The sequence below is a fragment of the Lepus europaeus genome, chromosome 15 (genome assembly GCF_033115175.1).
Source record: "Lepus europaeus isolate LE1 chromosome 15, mLepTim1.pri, whole genome shotgun sequence".
Classification (NCBI taxonomy): domain Eukaryota; kingdom Metazoa; phylum Chordata; class Mammalia; order Lagomorpha; family Leporidae; genus Lepus; species Lepus europaeus.
In genome coordinates this window covers 71,204,039-71,231,214 of record NC_084841.1, presented here as the reverse complement: position 1 = coordinate 71,231,214, position 27,176 = coordinate 71,204,039, and the positions used below count along the sequence as shown (strand labels likewise).

Here is a 27,176-nt window from a genome sequence, read left to right as displayed (position 1 = left end):
AAAATACTGACACCTTTCTAGATCATAAATGGAAGACTGAATGCCAAATATTGTAAATGTGAAGCCCTCAATCCATTGTAAAAAGTTGATTCCAGAAAAGGAAAAATTAGGAAATAGTATTATAACAATTATTGTAAGACTTGAATAAGTACAAATTGAAGAGCACAAATAAACTTTCACCAATTAAAAATAAGCATTTCCACTATAATATTTTGTATATATTCATTTACATTGTCCCTTTCACCAGAAATAAGTTTATGAAGAAAATACAGTAAAGTCTCCCCAAAACTTATGCAGCTTTGTAGCCAGAGTACACACACAATACAATCAGAGTCTGAATGTGTTTCAGCACAGTTGAATCTTCACTATTATTTTTACCTAGAATCAGTATTTTGTCAGGTTTAAATAATAGTTTTTAGGGCTAGCCTGGTGGTGCAGTGGGCTAAGTAGTTGCTCGTAACACCAGTGTCCCATATCAAAGTGCAGGTTTGACTCCTGGCTGCTCTGCTTCCCATCCAGCTTCCTATTAATGTGCCCTGGAAGGCACTTGGGCCCCCACCACCCATGGGGGAGATCAGGATCCAGTTTTTGATTCTTGTCTTCAGACTGACCCAGCTGCATCCATCTGGAGAGTGAACCAGTGGATGAAAGATTGATCTCTCTCTCTCTCTCTCTCCCTCACCCATACTCCTACCCCTCTTCCTCCTCCCTTTCATAGGCCCACTTAGATCTATTTTCAATTGACTTTATACATGTTTAACTCTATGTTAAGATTTCAACAAATAGTATGAAAAAAAAGAAAAAAAAACTGTTCCTCAACAGTCAAGGTCTGATGAACTTATGTTTTTTTGTTTGTTTTGTTTTTAACATGTATTTAATGAACATAGATTTCCAAAGTACAGCATATGGGTTACAATGGTTCCCCGCCCCCATAACTTCCCTCCCACCCGCAACCCTCCCCTTTCCCGCTCCCTCTCCCCTTCCATTCACATCAAGATTCATTTTCAACTCTCTTTATATACAGAAGATCAGTTTAGCATATACTGAGTAAAGATTTCAACAGTTTGCACCCCCATAGAAACACAAAGTGAAAAATACTGTTTGAGTACTAGTTATAGCATCAAATCACAATGAACAGCACATTAAGGACCGAGATCCTACATGAGGAGTAAGAGCACAGTGACTCCTGTTGTTGACTTAACAAATTGACACTCTTGTTTATGGCATCAGTAATCACCCTAGGCTCTTGTCATGAGTTGCCAAGGCTACAAAAGCCTTTTGAGTTTGCCAACTCTGATCATATTTAGACAAGGTCATAGTCAAAGTAGGAGTTCTCTTCTCCCTTCAGAGAAAGGTACCTCCTTCTTTGATGACCCATTCCTTCCACTGGGATCTCATGCGTGGAGATCCTTCATTTAGGTCATTTTTTTTTTTTTTGACAGAGTGTCTTGGCTTTCCATGCCTGAAATACTCTCATGGGCTTTTCAGCCAGATCTGAATGCCTTAAGGGCTGATTCTGAGGCCAGAGTGTTGTTTAGGACATCTGCCATTCTATGAATCTGCTGTGTATCCCGCTTCCCATGTTGGATCATTCTCTCCCTTTTTTATTCTATTGGTTAGTATTATTCAGACACTAGTCTTGTTTATGTGATCCCTTTGACTCTTAGTCCTATCATTATGATCAATTGTGAACTGAAATTGATCACTTGGACTAGTGAGATGGCATTGGTACATGCCGCCTTGATGGGATTGAATTAGAATCCCCTGGTATGTTTCTAACTCTACCGTTTGGGTCAAGTCAGCTTGAGCATGTTCCAAATTGTAAATCTCTTCCCTCTCTTATTCCCACTCTTATATTTAACAGGGATCACTTTTCAGTTAAGTTACAACACTTAAGAATAATTGTGTGTTAATTACAGAATTCAACCAATAGTATTAAGTAGAACAAACAAAAAAAAATACTAAGAGGGATAAAGTATTAAGTTGTTCATCAACAGTCAGGGCAAGGGCTGATCAAGTCACCGTTTCTCATAGTGTCCATTTCACTTCAACAGGTTTCCTTTTTGGTGCTCACTTAGTTGTCACTGATCAGGGAGAACATATGATATTTGTCCCTTTGGGACTGGCTTATTTCACTCAGCATAATGTTTTCCAGATTCCTCCATTTTGTTGCAAATGACTGGATTTCATTGTTTTTTACTGCTGTATAGTATTCTATAGAGTACATATCCCATAATTTCTTTATCCATTCTATTGTTGATGGGCATTTAGGTTGATTCCAGGTCCTAGCTATTGTGAATTGAGCTGCAATAAACATTAAGGTGCAGACTGCTTTTTTGTTTGCCAATTTAATTTCCTTTGGGTTATGTTTAAAAATCCTACAGAAAGCAACCAGAAATGTTTCTTAAGAAGGTCCTTTATTATTAAAATACAGATTAGCAAAAATAAATTTCTGCAATCTAGGTAAACACCACGTGTGATTATCCTCTTCAGAATACAGGACACAGCAGGAAATCATGTAGAATCTTTAAAGATAGATTCTGGTTTTCACCTTCGGATCCTGGACAACCTGTGATCCTGCTGGTTCAAACAGAGGAGTCAGTGAAGCAGGGTTGCATGTAACACTGGTTTTATCATTTCATAAATGGATGTTGAAATTAAGGAAGAAAAGTACAGGAAGCAAGGTTTGAATACCCTTTCAATCACATTTCCTCCTCCTTCCAACCGTGTGACCTTGAGTTACAAGGTCATTGACTAGTAGAACAAAAGAAGCAATTTTGTCAGTTATTACTTCTAGGAGAACCAGGAAACATTGCAGAGAATATCTTTGCTATACAGCAGCTTAATTTTTAGCCAATATTTTGAAAATATAATTTGGATGAAAGCACAAATATTGTATGAATATTACAACAAAAATTCTGCAGGCATATGTTGGCTTCAGAAAAATCTCATAAATGATTGACACATTTTCCACAATCAAGTGTGACTATTTCTTCACATGATTAGTGATTAATCATAAAATGAAGTATAAAGCACAAATGGATATATCAGTTCAGCTTAATAGGTAGCCTTTGTCAATAAAATTCAAGTGAAGATAAAAATGTAAAGGTTTGTGATCATACAGAATTTTATAATTACTAAATTAAAGGAGACTTAGAATATGCATTTTAAGGTGGTCAGTAGACCGGAGAAACTGTCTGAGTAAATGTCTTCTTGTCCAATCATAGATGAAGAAAATGATAATGTTTGAATGGCTTTCAGTGGAGCAAGTGTTGTGGTGCAGCACATTAAAGCCGCTGCCTGAGACTTCCGCATCTCATATCAGAATGCATGTGAACATGTTCCGCCTCTGCTTCCCATCAAGCTTCCTGTTAAGGTGCCTGGAAAGCAGAAGATGATGGCCCAAGAATGTGGGTTCCTGCCACCCATGTGGGAGAGTGGGAGACCTAGATGGAGTTTCTGATTCCTAGTTTGGCTACTATGGGCATTTAGGGAGTGAATCAAGGTATGGAAGATTCTCTCTCCCCCCCCTTCCTCTCCCTCTCCCTCTCTCCCTCCTTCTTTCTTCTTTGTCTCTATCTCTGTTACTCTGCTTTTCATTTAAATAAATACATAGATAAATATCCAAATAAAAGTTTTAAATGGTCTATTTTTGAAAAGAAATATTACTTCAACTTACATAATATTCATTATATGACCGGAATCCAAAGCACAATTGAAAAGTAACAAGAACAAACTACAAGAAACTTTGTCATCCATATACTACATGGCCAAATGATATAGCTGCCATCAGAATGAACCTATGTAATGATTTCATTTCTTTAGGATATTTGCCTAGCAGTGGGACTACAGTAAAATGGACGGAACTGGAAGACATTACATTAGGTGAAACTTGCCAGATACAGAAAGACAAATACTGTGTGTTCCCTCTCCTATGTGGGAACCCAAAGTAGTCTATCCAAACATAAGATAACTATTACTAGGGTCTGAGAAGGGTGGAAAGTGGATAGAGGGAGGCTGGACAATGGTTACCAAAACACGGTTAAGACAGAAGGAGTAACTTAGTGTTCCACAGCACAGTAGGATGACTACAGTCCACAAAAACGTATCATAAATTTTCTGAGCAAATAGAAGACTGGAACTTGCAGGCTCTAATCATAAACTAATAACATGGAGAGAAATATTTGCCAGAATACATTATAAACATTCATTGAAATGTTTACACTATACTCTGTACATAAGTACAATCATTAAATCTTAATAAAAATTTTAAGAAATGTTTAAAGAGAAGAAAATACTAACTAACATAATTAGATCTTGGACACATCTGTTGCTTTATCACCATTGAAAGAAATCACTTATTTCATTTTCCCATTTTCACCTCAACTTTAACAGCCAATAAAATGATCAATTTCCTATTGGTAGCATGCAATATGTTCTTATAATATTTCTTCAAAATTCACAGCCATTAAGACTACAATTTTATTATATTTTTACCCATAATAAAATTTACAGAAATAAATGAAGCATACTCATTTGTTAAACATGTAACTATATTATTATTTTATATTTTATCAATATAATATCACATTGAAAAGTAGAAAACATGAAATTCTTACACAGTGATGATCCAGTTATGAATCAGTTCTTTCCCTTCCTTTAGCTCTCAGAATCCTCATAGGTATAGGCAAGCTTTCAGTGCTTTCCTTTCTAATACCTTTATATACATAAAATGCAACAGCAGTGAAGAATATAGTGCATAATTTGCAAAAAACACCTGAAATTTAAAAATTCAATAATCAGGTTTGTCATTTTATTTAGAAACAAAATGTCTGTGGAAAGAATACCATTGACCAAGAAAAAGGTAAATGTAGTTCATCCCTAAAGGTATAAATTCCCTATGTGCAAAATTAAATTATTACGTGATCTTAAAAGATATTTTTAGTGTTTACTAAACATTAGTCATATGACCCAAAACAGAAGGTATGCCATTATTTCATATAATATGTTAATTCTGAAACATAAAAAGAAATTTGTTTCACCTTTTAAAAATATTTCTTTACTTGAAAGGCAGAGCAACAGAGAGATGGAGAGACAGAGAGGGGGGGGGGAGAGAGAGAGAGATCTTCCATCTGCTGGTTCACTTCCCAAATGGCTGCAATAGCCAAGTCTGGGCCATGGCAAACATAGGAGCCAGGAATTCCATTCTGGTCTCACATGAGTGGGCAAGGGACCAAGTATTTGGACCATCTTCAACTTTCTTCCAAGGTGCATTAGTAGAAAATTGGATCAGAAGAGGAGCAACAGGGAATCAAACCAGTATTGGTGATATAAGATGCCTGTGTTGCAAGCAGTGGTGTAAACCACTGTGCCACAATGCTGGCCCTAAATGCCTGCTTTCAAAACTTAATACCAATTAGAACCTGTCACTTCATGCAGTTTTGCTTTGCTTTGCTTTGCTTTCTTTCCTTCTTCCTTCCTCCCTTCCTTCCTTTCTTTCTTTCTTTCTTTCTTTCTTTCTTTCTTTCTTTCTTTCTTTCTTTCTTTCTTTCCTTCCTTCCTTCCTTCCTTCCTTCCTTCCTTCCTTCCTTCCTTCTTCCCTCCCTCCCTCCCTCCCTTCTTTCTTTCTTTCTTTCTTTCTTTCTTTCTTTCTTTCTTTCTTTCTTTCTTTCTTTCTTTCTTTCTTTCTGCTGTTTGAAATATGTATCATTTTCCCAGTACAAACAGATGAAGAGTTTTTTTTTAAATCAATCTGAACATAAAATAGTAATTACTAGAGACTTGAAAAGTGTGGGAGAAGGGGTAGGAAGGAGATTAGATAACTACCAAATCACAGTTAGAAGCAGTAAGTGCTAGTGTTACAAAGCACCTTGGGATGAATACAGATCATAACAACATACCTATGCAAGGAAATAGAAGAGAGAATTTGCAAGACTCCAATAGTAAAGTAACAATAAAGATAATGAAACATTAATTACCCTGAATAACTTGGAAGAAGTAGAGTTAGTTCTTTAAATGTCTGGTAGAATTCAGCAGTGAAGCCATCTGGTCCTGGGCTTTACTATGTTTTAGGGTCTTTATTACTAATTAAATTTCTGTCTTGGTAATGGATCTGTTTAGGTTGTCCATGTATTCATGGCTCAATTTAAGTAAGCTGTATGTGTCCAGGAATCTATCCATTTCTTCTAGATTTTCCAGTTTGTTGGCATGCAGCTCTTTGTAGTAATTTCTGCTGATTCTTTTTATTTCTGTGGTGTCAGTTGTTACATTTCCTTTTTCATCTTTAATTTTATTGATTTAGGTCTTCTCTTTCCTTTTTTTTTTTTTTTTTTGGTTAGTTGGGCCCATGGTATATCAATTTTGTTTATTTTTTCTAAAAACCACCTCTTCGTTTTGTTGATCTTTGGTGGTTTTATTTTTGTTTCAATTTTGTTGATTCATTTTCTAATTTTAATTATTTCTTTTCTCCTACTAGTTTTGGGTTTGATTTGATGATGTTTTTCTAGATCCTTGAGATGCATTGATAGCTCATTTATTTGGTGCCTTTCCAATTTCTTGATGTAGACACCAATTGCTATAAACTTTACTCTTAACACTGCTTTTGCTGTACCCCGTAAGTTTTGATATGTTGTATGGTCATCTTCATGTGTTTCCAGAAATTTTTTGATTTCTCTTTTGATTTCTTCTATGACCCATTGTTCATTCAGGAGCATGTTGTTCAGTCTCCATGTGTTTGCATATGTTCTAGAGATTCCTGAGTTGTTGATTTCCCTTTTCATTGCATTGTGGTCTGAGAAGATGCATAGTATGATTTCTATTTTTTTGAATTTGTTGAGACTTGTTTTATGGCCTAACATGAAGTCAATTCTAGAGAAGGTTTCATGCACTGGTGAGAAGAATGTGTATTCTGCAACTGTAGGATGGTAAGTCCTGTAGATATCTACTAAGTCCATTGGTCAATAGTATCGATTAACTGCTGTTTCCTTGCTGATCTTCTGTCTGGTTGATCTGTCCGTTGCTGAAAGTGGAGTATTGAAATCCCCTATTACTGTTGTATTTGAGTCTGTGTCTATGCCTCCCTTTAGATCCCTTAACATTTCTTTTAAACAGACAGGTGCCCTGAAATTAGGTGCATATGTGTTTATAATAGTTAACATCTTCATGTTTATTTGATCCCTTAATCATTACATAGTGTCCTTCTTTTTCTCTTTTAACAGTTTTTGTGTTAAAGTCTATTTTGCCTGATATTAGAATGGCTACACCAGCTCCTTTTTGGTTTCTGTTAGCATGGACTATTTTTTCCCATCCTTTTGCTTTTAGACTGTGTGCATCTTTGTTAGTGGAATGTGTTTCTTGCAGGCAGCAAATATATGGGTTTTGCTTTTTAATCCATTCAGCCAGTCTGTGACTTTTAACTGGAGATTAAGGCCATTTACATTTAGGGTGATTATTCATAAGTAACAACTTTGCCCTGTCATTTTTCCATAAATGTTCCTATTTTGTACTTTGGATTTCCTGTGTATTTTTACTGGGGAGATTTCCTTCCTTTTCCTTCTTCTGTAGCGATGATCATGTTTCTGTGTTTCTTTGTGCAGCACATCCTTAAGCATCTTCTGCAGGGCTATACGAGTGGTGACAAATTCTTTCAATTTCTGTTTGTCATGGTCTTTATTTCACCTTTGTTCATAAATGAGAACTTCACAGGGTATAGTATTCTGGTTTGACAATTTTTTTTTTTTTTTGCTTTAGTACTTGGAATATATCTCACCATTCTCTCCTAGCCTGTAGGGTTTCTAATGAGAAGTCCACTGTGAGTCTAATTGGAGATCCTTTGAGAGTAATCTGGCATTTCTCTAATGCACATTTTAGAATCTTTTCTTTATATTTTACTGTGGGAGTCTGATTACAATGTGTTGTGGTGAAGAGCTTTTCTAGTCATGTTTATTAAGAGTTCTATTTGCTTCCTCTACTTGGATGTCCCTTTTTTCCTCCAAATTGGGGAAATTTTCTGTTATTATTTCATTAAAAAGGCCTTCTGATCCTTTGTCTCTTTCCATGCCTTCAGGAACTCCTAGAACCCATATGTTAGGTTATTCGATAGTACCTTATAGATTCCTAACAGTGTTTTTTAGTTTTCTAATTTCTATAGTCTGACTGTATAGTTTCCTGTGCTTTGTCTTTTGAGTCAGATATTCTTCTGCTTCACCAATTCTGTTGTTAAGGCTCTCCACTGCATCTTTATTTCTTCTATAGAATTCTTCATTTCCAAGATTTCATTTTTTAAAAAATTTATTTGACAGATAGAGTTAGACAGTGAGAGAGAGACACAGAGAGAAAGGTCTTCCTTCCGTTCGTTCATCCTCCCAAATGGCCACTGCAGCCAGAGCCATGCAGATCCAAAGCCAGCAGCCAGGTGCTTCCTCCTGGTCTCCCACACGAGTGCAGGCACCCAAGCACTTGGGCCATCCTCCACTGCCCTCCTGGGCCATAGCAGAGAGCTGGACTGGAAGAGGGGCAACCAGGACTAGAACCCAGTGCCCATATGGGATGCCGGTGCCGCAGGCAGAGGATTAGCCAAGTGAGCCACGGTGCCAACCCCTCCAAGATTTCATTTTGACTTCTCTTTAAGATCTCAATTTTGTGGGAGAAAATTTCTTTCATGTCATGTATGGATTTCATTAGTTTGTGCATTTGCTTCTGATTACTTCTAAGTTATCCTATGATCAATGTTTTTAATTCCATTCTGGCATTTCTTCAATCTCATCATCTTCACAATCTTGTATTGAAATGCTGTATTTTTTGGGGGAGTGTCATGTTGTCTTATTTTTGTTTCTTGAATTGGAGCATTTGTTATTTGGCATCTATGGAGATACTTATTGGTTTCTTTGTTTTTGTTTTTGTTTTTGTTTTTGTTTTTCACTGTGGTGGCTTTTATCTTTGGACCATGTCTGAGATTATTAGTGGAGTGTATGCTTTCAGGGAATACCTAGGAGCTCTGTTCTGTGTTCCAGGGTGAAGGGTGTGTCTGAGGTGACACACTCATGTTTGGTGTGGTAAATATCTTTTTTTTTTTTTCCCTCAGAAGGAAGTTTTCTTCTTGTCTGTTGGTGTAGACTTAGCTGAGCTCCTCTCCTCGAAGGAGACCAGTGCCTGGGCCCTAGCCCAGGTAAAACTAATATAATTTTAATAGAAATCTGAAACAGATTTGCATGGGAGGAGAGGAATTAACTGGAAAGGGAGTGCCATGGAAGAAATTCCTCTATCCTGTTTTGGATGCTGTTTCTACTGGTCTATCAATTATCAAAAACAGTCAAACTGAACTCATAAGATCTATGTTAATGTTATTAAATACAACTTTTTTATGAAAAGTATTGTTTGATAATTTTTGATATGTTGTATGGTCATCTTCATGTGTTTCCAGAAATTTTTTGATTTCTCTTTTGATTTCGGGATCAGCAATAAACCATTGTTCTCATGCCAGAATCCCTGCTCACAATTCCTCAAGGTACTAACCCACAAACTTTAGTTTTCTTTGATTTTAGAAAGCATATATGCATATATAATGGGTCAAAATAGGTAAATCAAATCATGAGCATGTTTACATTCATTTCTCTACTTTCCTTCAAAATTAGACTTGAGCAATTCATTCTTTTTTTTTTTATAGTTGTGTAACCTTCATTTTCATTGATGTATAGGATTCTGCTGTTGAATTTATCACAGTTTGCTATCCATTCTGTTATTTATTAGCAATTTGGTTATTCAGTTTTATGAAGAGTTATTTCAAGTATTTGGTCCCTTTTCTGTTATCTATCCTTTTGTTTTTACTATTGCACTGTCTCCACCATAAATCAGATGAGGGTACTTGTTAAAATTTGTTTCTGTTTTCTCGATTCTGTTATGCTGGTCAGTGTGATGCTACTTTGACTGATACTGCTCTGTATTGTTTTTATAGTTTTGTAACAGGTCTTGATATCCAGTAGCATACATAAATGGTCCTTAAGAAACCCATGGAAAATGCAAATTATAAAAAATGTCTTCAAATTTTTTTCTCCTAAAATAAATTTATCCTTTAATTCTGTTTTTGCAAAAAATTTTACAAGTGTGAGGCAATCTTTCATGGTAGTTTTGACATTGTGGTTTTAACTAGTGACTTTTTTTTTAGAATTCATAAAAGAGCAGAGATGTTCACCCTTACCACTTCTATGTAACATAGTATGGAAATTCCTAGCCAAAGCAGTTACACAAAAGAAAGAAAGAAAAATTTATGTAAATTATAAAGGAAGATGTACAACTGTCTCCACAGATGGCATGATATTTAGAAAACCTTAAAGATTCCACCACAAAATATTAGAACAATTGCATGAATTCTGTAAAATTTCATTAAATAAAGTCTAGATGAAAAGCTTTTATCTGTTCACATAATCCTCATGACTGAGGACTGATCACAGTTGCCCTTATTATGTTGATTTGCTACATTCCTTCCTCTTCCAATTTTGGAATAACTTGAAAGGAATTAATATTATTTATTCCTTAACTATTTGGTACAATTCACAAGTGAATCAAGTTTTGGTTACTGATTTGATCTCCTTATTATTAAGATCTAGATAGATTTTCTCCTTCATGATTCTTAGTAAGTTATGCATTTGTAGGAAATTTTAAATTTTATACACATTTACTCAATGTGTTGGTATATAACTATTCATAAAAGTTACTGCATTCTTTGTAATGGTTCCTCTTTCATATGTAATTTCATTTGTTTGATCTGTCTTTTAACTTTGTTATTCTAACCAAAAGTCTATCGGTTTTGCTTATCATTGCAAAAAAAAATAAAGAAATTCAATTTCATTGACCTTTTTTTTTTCTTTTCTAATCTCTTTTCATTTGCTTCTGCTTTTATCTTTATTATTTTCTTCCTTCTACTGAATTTTGGCTCAATTTTTTTTCTAGGTCCTTGAGATATAACACTAGATTCAGCCTTGCTCTGATTTTTTATTAAATAATTGAATCAATTGACATTTAATTAATTATAAGTAAGGATATATTATTGTTGATTGGGTTTCTATTTTTTATTCTTTTGTTCCAATATTCCTCTCTTGCTGTCCTTTATTATTATTATTTTTTCAAGGATTTATTTATTTTATTTGAAATTCAGACCTACAGAGAAAGAGATGGAGAGAGAAGTCTTCCATCCGCTGGTTCATGCTCCAGATGTCTGCAATAGCCAGGGGTTAGGCCAAGCCAAAGCCAGGAGCCAGGAGCTTCATCTGGGACTCTAACATGGGTGACAGAGCCCAAGCACTGTGTCACTCTTCCACTGTTTTTTGCAAGCCATTATCAGGGATCTGGATTGGAATCGAGGAAGGCAGGGCAGGAACCAGCACCTATATGGGATGCCAGCATTGCAAGTGTGGCTTCACCTGCTACATATCAAGACCAGCCCCTTTCTTTATTACTGATTTTTTTTGTAATGGTATTTTTTCATTTCTTTATCATTTGTATATACCATATTTTTTTTCCCCTTTCTGGTTCCCATGAGTGATTTCTCAGCAATGTTTTAAAAAGACTTCCTTAAAAACAATGCCTCTGGGGCCAGTGCTGTGGCATGGCGAGTAGGGCTGCTTCCTGTGGTGCTGCAGCCCATATGGGTGCTGGTTCATGTCCTGGCTGCTCCACGTCTAATCCAGCTCTCAGCTGTGGCCTGGGAAAGCAGAGGAAGATGGTCCAGGTCCCTTCATGTGCATGGGAAGAGCCAGAGGAAGCTCCTGGCTCCTGGCTTTGGATTGGCCCAACTTTGTCCGTTGCAGCCAATTGGGGAGTGTACCAGCAGATGGAAGACCTCTCTCTCTCCCTGCCTCTTCTCTCTCTGTGTAGCTCTGACTTTCAAATAAAATAAATACATCTCTTTTTTAAAAAAAGTAATACAAACCTATGTAGATTTTCCCAACACTTTGACCATTGTCTCCACCACCACAGCATCCCTACATCCGTTATTTGTTCAACAAATTGCTTGCTAAGTTCCAAGATCCATTACACCATTGAACAGAAGAAAAATGTAAGATTCACATCTAAGAAAGATAAGATTATCTTCATGCTTCCAAGAGGTTTAATAATTTGGCTCAGATTTACTTAACTCTTTTTTTTTTTTTTTTTTTTTTTTTTTTTTTTTTTTTTTTTTTTTTTTTTTGACGGGCAGAGTGGACAGTGAGAGAGAGTCAGAGAAAAAGGTCTTCCTTTGCCGTTGGTTCACCCTCCAATGGCCGCCGCGGCTGGCGCGCTGCGGCCGGCGCACCGCGCTGATCCAATGGCAGGAGCCAGGTGCTTCTCCTGGTCTCCCATGCAGGTGCAGGGCCCAAGGACTTGGGCCATCCTCCACTGCACTCCACAGCAGAGAGCTGGCCTGGAAGAGGGGCAACCGGGACAGAATCCGGCGCCCGGACCGGGACTAGAACCTGGTGTGCCGGCGCCGCAAGGCGGAGGATTAGCCTAGTGAGCCGCAGTGCCGGCCTCAGATTTACTTAACTCTTATCCATGGAAATAGAAAGTGTCACACAATCAGTCAGTCTGGTTTTATACTTGTACAGAAGCAGGCTAGGTTAGCTCCCAAACTGAAATTCTACTATTTTCCACTCCTTCTTTGAGAATCAGCATAGACCTATTGTGTATTTAATGCATTGACTCAAATATTTACAGAAATCCTATGTTACTTTGGCTTCTAAAACATTTTCTGTGTATCATAAACTCAATCAAACTATTTATTTGTTCTTGGTTTATTGTTTCTCGATCTGATTGTAAACATCCTTAAGCTTTTAAAACAATTATATTCCTCTACAGTTCTTGATTATATATAACTTACATATTCCTATAAATTGATAGGCCATTTTTGTCTTGTCATACATCCAGCAACGTCCTATGCGAGTACATTGTTCTGAATCCCGAAAGGTACAAGAAGTTTCTACTGTCATTTTAAAAATTAATGGTCCAGGAATACTTCCTGTAAAATACACAATGATTACAAATTCTCCATAAAAATGCTTGAAGTTATGGTAACTTTGTTTTAAAATTAAGCATTTAATATCTATATCTCTTCATATATATGTTTAAAATGTACAAATATGATAAGTCATCACTCTAAAAATATTTAAAATTATCTGATAATTTACCTATAGATAGGATTGTTAATCACTGGAAGCAATGTCTGTTTTAAAAAAAATCTTATTTTGCAGTCATAAAAAACTAGTAGATTGTAATCTTTTTAGAATTTTGTGCATGTTATTTAGAATGCATATCAAAATTTTTGTTGATTTCTATATGAAAAATTTAGGAGAAATTATCTAAAATAGAGGTACTAAAACACTGATTTTGTGAACTCATTGTATTTTCTAAGATCCCCGTGAAATTTTCAACGACTAAAAAATGACTTTGGAATGTATAACTGTTATTTATCAAGGTAGTGAGGAAAACAACTGGAAATGCAAATCTTTGCTGTTCTTAGTAGTAGCTCCAGATTCAGAAGACTTCAGGTCCAAAGGAGCACCAGGGCTGCCTGAGAAACCTGCACGTACTCTGAGAGGCAGCACTGCTTCAGCAAAAGTGTTGCCTCTCAGCTAGAAGTGAAGAAACAGTCATGCATTCATGGGCAACTGGGTAACCCCCATACACACCCCAGCAGCCCAAAGGCATCAGAACTGGGTTCTCACAACTAAAGTTTCTAATGATTGACCATCTTATGACATTACCAGGGTCCTCTCTTCTCATGACTCTTGAAGCCTGCCAATGTCCATTACCTAGATTTCCTCTCTCAATGAATGATAATACTTTTGTTATGGTTGCTGAAGTCTTAAAGCCCCAGTCTACTATTCACTTTTTTTTTAAATGACTTTATTTATTTTATTTGAGAGTTAGAGTTACAGACAGTGAGAAGGAGAGACAAAGAGAAAGGTCTTCCTTCCATTGGTTCACCCCCCAAATGGCCGTTACGGCCAGCGCTGCACTGATCCAAAGCCAGGAGCCAGGCACTTCCTCCTGGTCTCTCATGCGGGTGCAGGCGCCCAATCACTTGGACCATCCTCCACTGCCCCCCCCCCCCCCCCGGGCCACAGCAGAGAGCTGGACTGGAAGAGGAGCAACCGGGACTAGAACCTGGCACTCATATGGGATGCCGGCGCCTCAAGCAGAGGATTAGCCATGTGAGCCACAGCACCGGCTCCTACTATTCACTTTTAATACTCCCCACTGTATTTTTCCAATCCATAATAATCTTGGTTATGTTGATTGTCTCTGTACAACTGTCTGTATACAATTGTCTCTGTACAACTCCCAGAACCCAGTAACTCAGACTTCAGCAAGTCTCTTTTCTTTTTCTACACATTTGTTTCCTGTTAAGTATTTCTCCCCTCCAGCAAATAGGGTTTCTTTAAATGTATATCAGAAAAATATCAGTCCTCTTTTTTAATTCTGTCATAGCTTAGCCCTGAAATATTTAGAGTCAGTTTACATATATAATACTATCTTATTTTGCCCTCTCCCATTCAAAAATGAATCAGCATCAATGGCTTACTTTCTGATCCAGGAAACTGCCAGTTCACTTGATATTCCTTATGTTACTTATTCCATTGCAAATATCTCCTTATCTGTCCAGCATTAATATATGCTTGAACTTTTTCCAGTTAAAATGCCTACTTTTAATCACACAAATTAATCTAGCTGTAGCATGAATCCCTGATCTCCATTAGAACCATACTTAGATTGTATAAACATTTTTATTACATTCTTCTCAGTCTTCAATACAGTCCAATCTTATTTCTTTACCCACTCAGTACTTTTAACCAACTACTTGAATTAGAATTTCTAGTATAAAGTGGATTTGGAATCCAGTTTTTGATATTTAAGAAAGCCAAAGAATAAACTTCTCCACCCCCCAGAAGAATCAATCACTTCTGAGGAAGATGTAAATATTTGAAACATATTCAGTATCTTCAGTGATAGGAAGGTTTAAAAGCACAATTCCAGGGTAGTGACTTCCTAAATGAGCAAACAATGTAAAATATAGCTTCTTAAACAATGGTTTTGTATCAGTTTATCAAACCATTCTTAAGAGATGATAGACATATTGCAGATTAGATTGTCTCATACTATCAAATAAAATAATATGCATATTTTTTCAACAATTTGGATGCACATTACATTAGACATTCTCACTTTAACTATCTATCTGCTAAGTTCTGCATAGAAACTCCACCTTATTGTTCTGCATCATTTTATTTTTTAAATTCTAAATATATAGACACATCAAAAGAACAAATAATTTGATGTAATGAAAATATGGCTAAAAATTCATACCAAATATTCTCAAAACCGTATAACTCATTCCCAAGGCCAGAGAGCATAGTTTGTCAGGTACAACCCTGAAACAAGAGTAATGACATCATCAGCACATCATTATTATTCTATAAAGAATACACTGCTGGCTTCAAGGTTGAGCTGTTTTTGTTTTTTTTTTCCCCCTGTGCAACAACTGTTCTAAGAATATTTGGCCAGTTGACAGAGTTCAATCTGGCTCATTAACAGAATGAAATTCTTCTCAGTTCTCCATATCCTTTTTTTTTTTTTTTGCCAACCATTTCCAAAGATCTTCCTCTTCATGAAGAGAAGGGATATAATGGGCTGCACACTCTAACTTTCTTCACGTCATTGCTTTAGATTTCATTTGTCCATGTGAAATGCACTCTGTACCTTTTAGTATTTCTACTATGAATCATAAATTCTCATCAATTAGGACACAAATGAGATTAATTTTTTCCTCATAAATTTATGTAGATAGGCTACTGCTATGGGCTTCCCCTCCAACATAAAATGACTTGTCAGGGACCTGCACTGTAGTTTAGAACATTAAGCCTCCACCTGCAGTACCGGCATCCCCATATGGGCATCAGTTCGAGTCCCAGGTACTCCACTTCTGATCCAGCTGCCTGCTAATGGCCTGCAAAAGCAGCAGAAAATGGCTAAGGTCCTTGGGCTCCTGCACCTATGTGGGAGACCCAGAGGAAGCTCCTGGACCCTGGCTTCAGCCTGGCCCAGCCCCAGTCATTGTGACCATTTGGAGAGTGAACCAGCAGATGGAAGATTCTCTCTCTCTCTCTCTCTCTCTCTGTATTTCTGCATTTCAAATAATTTTTTTTAAAGTGACTTATCAGTATGTAAACTGATGATTCATTTGGGGGCATTTTCTTTTATAAATTTTTCATTCACCAGTTTTCTACTCAAGTTTCATGATAGTTTTTTTTTTTTATGGAGGAAATAATTGTTTTTTATGTTTTTCTATTTGAGAGAGAGAGAGAGAACGAGAGAGAGAGAGAAATCCCATCTGCTGATTCACTCCCCATGCCTGCAACAGCCAACATAAGGCGCTAGGAACTCAGTAGTTTTTCCATGGAGAAGGTAGAGAATCAATTATTTGAGCTATCACCTACTGCACCCCAGAGTGCACAGAAGCAGGAAGCGCGATTCAGCAGTGGAGCTGGGACTTGAACTCAGGCATTCCAATATGCTATGCAGATGTCCCAAAGGGCATCTTAGTCACTAGATTGAATGCCTACTTGTCATGACACATTTGAGATTTATTCTCGCTTCAAATTTAGCAGAATTCATGTTGCTCTGATAGGGATTCTTTTCAAACTGATGTCTTATCCTTCTTAGTGCCTCAAATTCCTGTTTAGACAGGTTGTAACAAGTTCCGTGAATTTATTTTGATGCAAAATTATTAACCAATGAAGTTAATACGTGTTTAAAAATTTAGTCTAATGAGTAAAGCTATAATTTCATACAGAGGGGCCGGCGCTGTGGCAAAGTGGTTTAAAGCCCTGGCCTGAAGCAGCAGCATCCCATATGGGCACCGGTTCTAGTCCCAGCTGCTCGTCTTTCAATCCAACTCTCCGCTATGGCCTGAGATAGCAGTAGAGGATGGCCCAAGTCCTGGGGCCTCTCACTCGTGTGGGAGAGCCAGAAGAAATTCCTGGCTCCTGGCTTTGGATTGGCGCAGCTCCGACCGTTACAGCCATCTGGGGAGTAAACCAACGAATGGAAGACCTCTCTCTCTCTCTCTGCCTCTCCTCTCTCTGTGTAACTCTGACTTTCAAATATAAAATAAATCTTTATAAAAAAAGAATTTCATAGATTGAGAACACATGAAATTTTTCTTAAGGTGTCAAGTTTATTTCACTCAACATGATGTCCTGCATTTGCAACCATTTTGATGCAACTGATAGAGTTTCATTCTTTTTTATGGCCAAATAGTATTCCATTATCTATCTATCTGTATATAATCCATTTTCTTTTTAAAATTTTGCATTTTTAGACAATTCTACCACATTCACTTCAGATGTGGACAGTATATACAGACACGTACACATAATCTATTTTTTGGAAAAATGGATATTAATATTATTTGGGAATTAAATATTTTTAGGAAAGTCAAAAAGGAAAAAAATGCCTGAGAGTATCAGTTTTGCTGCAAATTCAGTGTTTTGTCAGACTGTTTTAAATATTTTTCATGCAAACTGTTAATATGATCACTTCTCAGCCTTTTGGCTAAGATCAAGTGTAGAATTATATACCACTATGGTTTTAATGATCTGTGACTATTTTAAAATTTACTGTAGGTGAGTGAAGTTCAGTATTTTATTTTTAATTCATGTTGTTTACAGTCCTTGCCTATATTCCTGTTGAACTATGATCTTTTTACTTTTTATTTGTTGAATTTTTTTTTTAGTGGAGGATTCAACCTTTGACTACAGTATAAATTAAAAATATATTACCTCAAAAATAAATACATTTTTAAGTTGAAAAGAACCTTCAGTTACAAAAAATGTTAGTACTCTTCCTAAACATAAAAGGAAGTTTCTGTGGTTTCTTATTTGACCTCTACATTTGTATTTTTAGTCCATATCATTGTTATTTAGTCAGGTAGGTATCTAGCACAAAATCTGTTCTTTCCCTACTGAAAAGAAATAGAACCATCATCCTTGCCCAACCTGAAATGATTCATCCCCATTTCATTATTATCCTAAGATCATTTTCCTCATTTACCACAATCAATCAGGAACCCAATAATATGATTTAAAAGGTATCCTTTCTTGCATCTCTCTGCGTTTCTCCATCTCTCTTTCCACTGGACTATTACAAGCCAATATTTTCTGCCTGAAAAAATGAAGCAACTGCCTGATTCATCTTTTTTTTTTTAATCCAAAAAAACATTACAAAAAATCAGCCAAACGAAGAGCTGGTTTTTGGAAAAAATAAACAAAATTGACACACCATTGGCTCAACTAACTAAAAAAAGAAAAGACCCAAATCAATAAAATCAGAGATGAAAAAGGAAATGTAACAACAGACACCACAGAAATAAAAAGAGTCATCAGAAATTAAAAGAGTCATCAGAAATTACTACAAAGAGTTGTATGCCAGCAAACAGGGAAATCTATCAGAAATGGATAGATTCCTGGATACATACAACCTATCTAAATTGAACCATGAAGACATAGAAAACCTAAATAGACCCATAACTGAGAAAGAAATTGAAACATAATAAAGGCCCTCCCAACAAAGAAAAGCCCAGGACCAGATGTATTCACTGCCAAATTCTACCAGACATTTAAAGAAGAACTAACTCCAATTCTTCTCAAACTATTCAGAACAATCGAAAAAGAGGAAATCCTCCCAAATTCTTTCTATGAAGCCAGCATCACCTTAATCCCTAAGCTGGAGAAAGATGCAGCATTGAAAAATTACAGACCAATATCCCTGATGAACATAGATGCAAAAATCCTCAATAAATTCTGATTCATCTTCTAACAACCATCTTTAACTCCCCTGTCTCTTCTTAAAGTAAGAGCCAGAGTGGCTTTTTAAGTTCTGATTGTTTAACTGTCTCACACTGGGATCCTTTCATGTCATCCCATTGTTCTAAGGATAGTATCTACAATTGCAAACAAACCAACAATACGCATCTTGGAGCAATCAGTCAGTCTCACTCCAGGCTGACACAGTTTTGCAACCCCTCCCCCCCACTTCCTTGTTCACTGCCTATAATATAGATCACTATAAAGCTGCTTCTCCCATTAAAGTATTGACATATGTCATTCTGGATGTGAAAAATGCTCAAATATCATCACTCAGTCTTAGCCCAAATATCATTTCTTCAGGAATACCCTCCCTGAATGTTTTAGTATTGCAATCAAATACATACTATTGAAACTGCATTTTTTTTTCCTGACTACCTTGTTGCCTTCTAATGTCAGCGAGTGGATCTGGTAACTTTTGTTCCTCTTTTATTCACTTTTTTTTTTCCCTGAAAATGATGATGTACCTCCCTATATGAAACTAAGATGATCACATTACAGGATTATCATTATGTAAAAATAATGAGGTATGGAAGAGAAAAATGAGGCCTGGTTGTTCTTAATGAAAACCTTGATGGATACAAATGAATCATGAGTCCTTTTTGTTTAGATATAAGCCTCACACAACCTCAGATTTCAGAAAATTTCTCAAAAGATAAAAATTTTGTATTTCTTAGCCACATGAATCACCAGAAATCATGACAGTTTGTTTTGCCCCCCACAGTGGTCCTCCACCTAAGTCTAGTCCAGGTTGTCAGCGTTGATCCCATGTCAAATATCTTTAGACCTGGAAAATACCCAGCTCATCCCCACCACCTTCTGCACTTCCTGGAGTTTTAATGTCTCTAGTCTTTGGCCTCTTTCTGACATTACTCACTTAACTCAGCTTTTCTAGTATCTTCTGTAGAAGCACTCACCTTCTGCAGACTGCTTCATTCTACCCCACTTCTGCAGTCTCATCACTTATTTGATAACAGTTTTGTAATTTATGTCTTTGGCTTTGACTTTTACCGGCTGTTTGAAAACTAAGATATATCGATTGTATTTGTAATGGAATTACATGCTTTTGGAAAGCAAAACAGTATAAAGAGGGCCCACTTGGGAAACTTCCTTGCTTATATCCCTGAGCTCATGTACCACCACTTCTACCTCACCTCTTGCAGAAAGTGTTTACACATATAGTGCTTCTTTATGAAAATTTGAGTAATTGTAAATAAATTTCTCTATATTCCTTCTTTCTTTACAGAGGGTAACATACCATATTCACTCTACTGTAATTTAATATATTCACATAATAATATTTTCTTAAAGTCCTTTCCTGGACCTGGCATTGTGGCACAGCAGATTAAGCCTACACCAGCAACACCAGAATCCCACGTGAGTGCTGATTCATGCCCTGGCTGGTTCACATCCGATTCAGCTCCCTGTCTATGCGCCTAGGAAAGCATTGGAAGATGATCCAAGTACTTGGGACCCTGCCACCCACCTATGAGATCTGGATGGAGATCTAGGCTCCTGGTCTCAGCCTGGTCCAATCATGAATGTCACAGCCATTTGGAGAGTAAACCAGCAGATGGAAGAGATTCCCTCTGTCTTTCCCACCTGCCTCCCCACTCCCTTTCTCTCTCTCTCTCTCTCTTCCTCTCTCTTTCTGTAATTCTGAATTTCAAATAAATACAGTAAATCTTCATTAATCCCTTCTTATCTGACTGTTAAAACCCTCCCTGCTCAGTTAACAGTTGCTTGTTATTGCATCTTTCAATTGCGAATATTTATTCAATGAGTCTCTAGTTCCTTCACATTTAGCCTTTGTCCCTAGTGTTTTGATTATCTATGTCATTTAAGACATGGTGTAAATTTATCTGTTTGAAGAATGTCTGTGATAAAGATTACATGAAGAACAAGAGTTGGCATAAAGGGTAGAAACATTTGTAATTTTTTTAGTGCTGACATCTGTTTATAGGGTTTATACTGTATTGTTCTCTCTCAAAAAATACATGAGAGTGTTTTTTACTACAGTCTTATACAGAGACTAATTTATCAAAGTTTTATTCCTGTCAACTAGATATAAGGATATAAGAAAACATTTAAATACATTAAAATTTTAATTTCTATTTCCCCTGTTGTGGGATTGGTTGAACATTGCTTCATTTTTCTATCTATGTTTTGTTTTCTTTGATGCTTGCCCACTTCTCTACTTGATCATTAATCTCAATAGTGTTTTGTATAATAAATCTATTAAATATTTTGTAGGATATTAATTATAAATAATGTTTCTTGACTTCTGATTTTGCTTATTATTTTTTAATTTTTTGAAGATTTATTTTTTTATTTGAAAGACAGAGTGACATACAGAGAGAGGGAGAGACACACACACAGAGAAAGAAAGAGAAAAAGCCTGAGATCTTCCACCCACTGGTTAGCTATTCATTTATGCCCAAAATAGTCAAGTCTGGGCCAAACAGAAACCAGAAACCAGGAATTCTAACTGGATCTCCCACAGAGAGGGCAGGAACCCAAGTATTTGTATCAGCATCTGCTGTCTCCTGAGAGCATCAATAAGAAGCTGAATAGGGAGTGTGGAATAGCTGAGACTCAAACCAGCACTCTATTATGGGATGCAGTTTCCCAAGTGGTGGCTTCACCTGCTGTGCTAAAACCGTCCCTAAATTTATCAGTATTTCCTCACAATTTCTAAACTTTAGGTCAAGTTACAAATAATCAATTTTAAAAGATAATATGGAAATGTGCTAGTGGCTTCTTCTGGTGCTATGGTTTGGATATTAGTCTGGATGTCTGTCAGTTGTCCATGTGCTAAAAGCTTGGTCCTCATGTTATGGTACCAAGGGAGTGGAAACTTAATACAAATATGTTGTTTGGAGGTGAGACCTTTGGGAGGTGATTGGATTTCCATTAGGTCATTATGTTGAGACCCATGGTCAAATCCTGATGGCTTTAAAAGAGACCCACGTGATGCTTTGTGCTACCCTGGCATGTTGCTGGCATCCCCAGTGGCTAAACCAATGTGATCTGTCTGATCTTGGACTGTGAACCTCCAAAACTTTGAGGTGTTTCATTGTAGTAACTGAAAGCTGACTAAAACATCTAGTATTTGCATTTTTTAAATTTTTGTTTTTACTTTTAAACCTTTGTTATATTTGATTTTCCTAGTGTATTATATGAGTTCTGGATATAATTTCCTCCTAATCTATCCAATTACACCCAAATCATTTTGCAAAACTCCATTTCTCCTGCACTTATTTAAGATTTTACTTTCATTATATAATACATTCTAGTGTGATTAGGATCTGTTTCTAGACTTATAGTCAGTCTATTAATAAATGATTACTGTATTTTTAACTATTATGATTTTATAGTGCATTTTAGCTTATGAGGGCTAAGCCTCCACTATTTTGCTTCTTTGTTTCATCTTCTCAAGCAAAAGTAGCTTGAGAATAGCAGAAGAAATTATGGAATCAGGCTGTGTAGTTAGTTTAACATTTTTATTGGTATTTTCACTATCATGCTGAAATCACTGATTAAGGAGAATTTATATATTTGTAGTGTTAGGTGTTCTGATCAAATAATACAGGATGTGTCTTTCCAGTTTAAGTCAGTCTGTGTTTGTAACTTTGGTTGTGTGAATATATGTGTGTGTGTGTGTGTTTTATTTCTTACTTTTATTTCAAAAGAACTATATAGCCTTGCAAGTACAATGTATCTATGTACCTTCACTCAGTTTCACCCATCTTATATAAATATAAATATATAATTTAGAACTACATATATATATATGTGTGTGTGCATGTGAGTGTGTATGTGTGTGTGTGAGAGACATCTTATATAACTATAGTATAGTTTCATAACCAGGAAATTGAAATGGGGAGCATTACTGTTAACTATAGACTTATATATATAATAAATATAAACTTTATAATATTTGCTAGCTCTTTAAAAAAACTTTAAAATTAAAATTATTTTGGGGTGTCATTCTGTGCAACTTTATTCTGTGCACAAATTTGTACAACTGGCATCATACACAAGACACAGAATGTTCTATTTTGTAAAAGAACATCCAACACTACCTAGTTGAAGTCACCACTACAACCTCTCAACCTAACCTTGTCCCATGACAACCAATAATCTCGTCCCTCTCTGTATAGGGTGCCTTCAGGAGCAGGCTTCACATATTTCTGGTTAAATTGGTATGTAGGTGTTTCTCTTTGTTGCCTCATCTGCTCCCCCTTAATTTTTTTCCATTTTAAGGGAGCTACTCTCTGTCATTTTGTTATCTGATATGGAAAGAAACTAAAAAGCCTATTTATTTTATGCATTTTCCATACCCTGCTACCTACTGAATTCTTATCTAAGGGTGATAGGCATTATTTCCGATACAACGTAGAAAAGAGTGGTAATATTAGCCTTTGAAGCTTTATTGTAAATGAAGAGCATAACAATTGGAGTCAAATCTCACTCAGAGTGAAGGGTCCTGGGTTTCACTCTACTGTCAGTCAGGATCCCTTGAAAGACTACACCAAAGGTCAAAGGGTAACAGGAAACTGAAAACATCTTTTAAAGACCTAAGCCTATCCTCAAATGAGCTTAAATCTTGATTGAGATGCAAGCAATTATCCCTGTCAAGATACCTGAAAAAAAGTACAGTAATAAAACCTTTTGGAATTATATAATGGCCAATGCCTTTTTTCTTTTTCTCTTTTCTTTCTTTTCTTTCCTTTTCTTTTTTTTTTTAAAGCAAAGAAAGATTTAAGTCAGAAACCTCCTGCTGCAGTAGCCAGGCAGGGAGCTCCAAGAGAGAAAGACCTTCTCTATTATTTTAGATGTACAAAATCCCATATGTGATTTTTTTTAATTTAAAAATTTTAAAGACAAGACTAAGAGAGAAAGGGGAGACAAAGAAAAAGTGATCTGTCATCTACTCATTCACTCCTCCGAATGGCTGCAACAGCCAGGCATGAACCAGGCCAAAGCCAGAAACCAAGAAACCACCCTGATTTCTCAGTAGGTGGTAGGAGCCTAAGTACTTGGGCTATCTTCTGCTGCCTTCCCAGGCACATTAGTAGGAAGCTGGATCAGAAGCAGAACAGTTGGGACTCATGGGATAACTGTAAACCACTGTGCCACAATGCCAGCTCTATTAGGATCTCTTTATCTTTTTTTGTTTGTCTCTTTTCCTATCTTATCAATATTAAGATTTCATCATTTCAAAATAACTTCTTTTTTAAAAAAATTATTTTATTTATTTGAAAGGCAGAGTTATAGAGGGAGAGAGAGACAGAGGAAGAGAAAGAGAAAGAGGGAGAGAGAATCTTCCATCTGCTGATTCACTCCCCAAATGGCTGAAATGGACAGGGCTGAATCAGGCCAAAGCCAGGAGCCAGGAGCTTCATCCAGGTCTCTCACATGGGTGCAGAGGTCCAAGGATTTAGGTCATCTTCCACTGCATTCCCAGACACATCAGTAGGGAGCTGGATTTGAAGTAGAGCAGCCAGGAATCGACCCAGCACCCATATGGGATGCCAGAATTACAGGCAGTGGTTTAACCCATTACATTACAACTCTGGTACTCCAAATGACTTCTTATAACCAAAGAGAAGTTTTTGGTAAGCCTGGTGGTAGCCACAAAACAAACACTTATATAACATATCTACCTACCAAAAATAATAAGAAAGAAATCAAGGTACACTACTAAAGAAAAATCACTTAACCATAAATGAAGATTTGAGTTGAATGAAGAAGAAAGAAAAGAACTATGATGAAAACATAAAATTAGTATGTAAGTGACAGTAGTAGACCTAGGTTTTCAATAATTAATTATCAGTGGACTAAATTTTCCAACTAAAAGACATGGAATGATCAGATGTATTTTTAAAAAAGAAAAACAAGAATCAATTTTTTGCTGCTTCCAAGAAACTCATTTCTATCCTAAGGCTACCTATAGACTGAAAGTGAGAGAATGAAGGGAAATATCGCATGCAGGAGTAGCCATACTTCTACCAAACAAAATAGACTTTAAATCTATATCAAAAGTGGTTTAAAAATAAAAGGAAAAACAGTATTTAATGAACAAATAAAAGGATTCAATCTAGTCAGAGGAAATAACAATTATAAGTATATATACACCAAATATCAAAGCAACCAAATAAATAAAATATTAGAAGACCTAAAGGGAGAAATGGGCTCTATTACAAGGATAGTAGAGGACTCTAACACCACACTTTCCAAAACGGACAGGTCATCCAAGCAGAAAATCAACAAAGAAACAACAATTCATTTACTCACTGGATGAATCAGACCGAAAGGACGCTTACAGAGCATTTGATACAATCGCTGCAAAATACACATTCTTCCCAGCAGCACATAAAACATTCTCCAGAACAGATCATATTAAGTCACAAAGCAAGTCTTAACAAATCTCAAAGGACAGAAATAATTTTGAACATCTTTCCTGAACTCAATGCAACAAAACTAGAAATCAATAACAAGAAAACTTTAGAAACTACATAAATATGTGAAAATTAAAAAAAAAATTTACTCTTGAATGAACAATGTATCAAATAAGCAATCATAGAAGAAAATTGAAAAGTTCTTGAAATGAGTGAAAATTGAAACACTTCATAGTAAAAGCTATGAGATACAGCAAAAGCGGTACTATGAGGGACATTTACAGCAATCCATGCCTGTATCAAAAAAACCAAAAGATATTTAGCATCACTGCAAACTCCAGGACCAGATGACATCACTGCTGAATTCTATCAAACATTTAATGTAGAATTAACATCAATCCTTCCTCAATTATTTAAAAAATAGAAGAGGATGGAATTCTAAATTCATTCTATGTGGTCAATATATATACTGGTCAAACCATCCAAGGACAAAACAAAAAGAAGAAAGCCTCATATCAATTTCTTTGATAAACACAGATGCAAAAATCTTTAGTAAAATTGAGACATATTAAATCTAACATTATATTACAGAGATGTTTCAACATGATCAAGTGAAATTCACTCCAGGGATACAAGAATGGTTCAGTGTACACAAATCAATAAATGTGATATATCTTATCAACATAATAAAGGAAAAAAAATCAAATCACCTCAATAGATGCAGAAAAAGCATTTGATAAAATTCAACCTCCTTTTATGAAAATTCTGAACAAGTTAGGTAATGAAGAAATATATCTCAGAACTAAAGACTATATATAAGAAGTCAAGTCAGGCTAATAACTACTTGATAAGGAAAAGCTAAAAACTTTTCCCCTAAGATCTACCTAGAACAAGTCAAAGATGTCTACTTTCTCCACTTTTATTCAACATCATAATAGAAGCCCTAACCAGAGCAATTAGCAAGGCAAAGAAAAAAAGGACATCCAAATTGAAAAGGAATAAGGCAAATTGTCACTGATTTTAGATGACAAGATCTGGTATAGAGAGAAACCCAAAGACCTCATCAAAATGTTATTAGAACTAATAAACTAATTGTGCAAAGTTTCAGGATACAAAGTCAACGTTCAAATATAAGTAGCATAGTTAAGAAATCATAAGAAATGCATAAGAAAATCAAGAAAACAAGCTTATTTCCAACTTTAAACAATGGGAATAAACTTCACTCAAATGGTGAACACTTTCTACAGTGAAACTAAATCACTGATGAAGGAAGTTGAAGAGAACACAAAGAAATGGAAAAACATCTGTGCCCATGGATTTGAAGAATCAATACCATTAAAATTGCATACTAGCCACATTGATTTAAAAATTCTATGCAACTTCTATCAAATTTCAATGACATTTTTCACAGAACTAGAAAAATTACCTCTAACATTTGAATGGAACCTCAAAAGATCCATGATAGCCAGAACAATTTTAAGAAAAAGAACAAAGCAAGGAGGCATTACAAAACCTAGCTTTAAATATGTCACAAAGCTACAGTAGTTAAAACAATAGTGTCCGGTGCCGTGGCTCAATAGGCTAATCCTCCACCTGCAGCGCTGGCACACCGGGTTCTAGTCTGGGTCGGGGCACCCGATTCTGTCCTGGTCGCTCCTCTTCCTGTCCAGCTCTCTGCTGTGGCCCCGGAGGGCAGTGGAGGATGGCCCAAGTCCTTGGGCCCTACACCTGCATGGGAGACCAGGAGGAAGCACCTGGCTCCTGGCTTCAGATCAGTGCAGTGCACCGGCCACAGTGGCCATTGAGGGGTGAAGCAATGGAAAAAGGAAGACCTTTCTCTCTGTCTCTCTCTCTCACTGTCCAGTCTGCCTGTCAA

General features: G+C 36.3%; 1 protein-coding gene and 1 pseudogene across 1 annotated transcript in view; one reads left to right on the top strand and one right to left on the bottom strand.

Moving 5' to 3' along the window:
• Nucleotides 1–4,634: 4,634 nt before the first annotated feature.
• SLCO6A1 (solute carrier organic anion transporter family member 6A1) overlaps nt 4,635–27,176 on the bottom strand; it is a 138,109-nt gene continuing 115,567 nt past the window's right edge. The window contains exons 12-14 of the mRNA XM_062211958.1: nt 15,340–15,404; nt 12,854–12,991; nt 4,635–4,777 (exon numbers count right to left, since the gene is read on the bottom strand). Coding sequence (XP_062067942.1) covers nt 4,635–4,777; nt 12,854–12,991; nt 15,340–15,404 — 346 coding nt within the window. The remainder of the gene's footprint in view (nt 4,778–12,853; nt 12,992–15,339; nt 15,405–27,176) is intronic.
• LOC133774765 (U2 spliceosomal RNA) lies at nt 17,567–17,736 on the top strand (annotated as a pseudogene).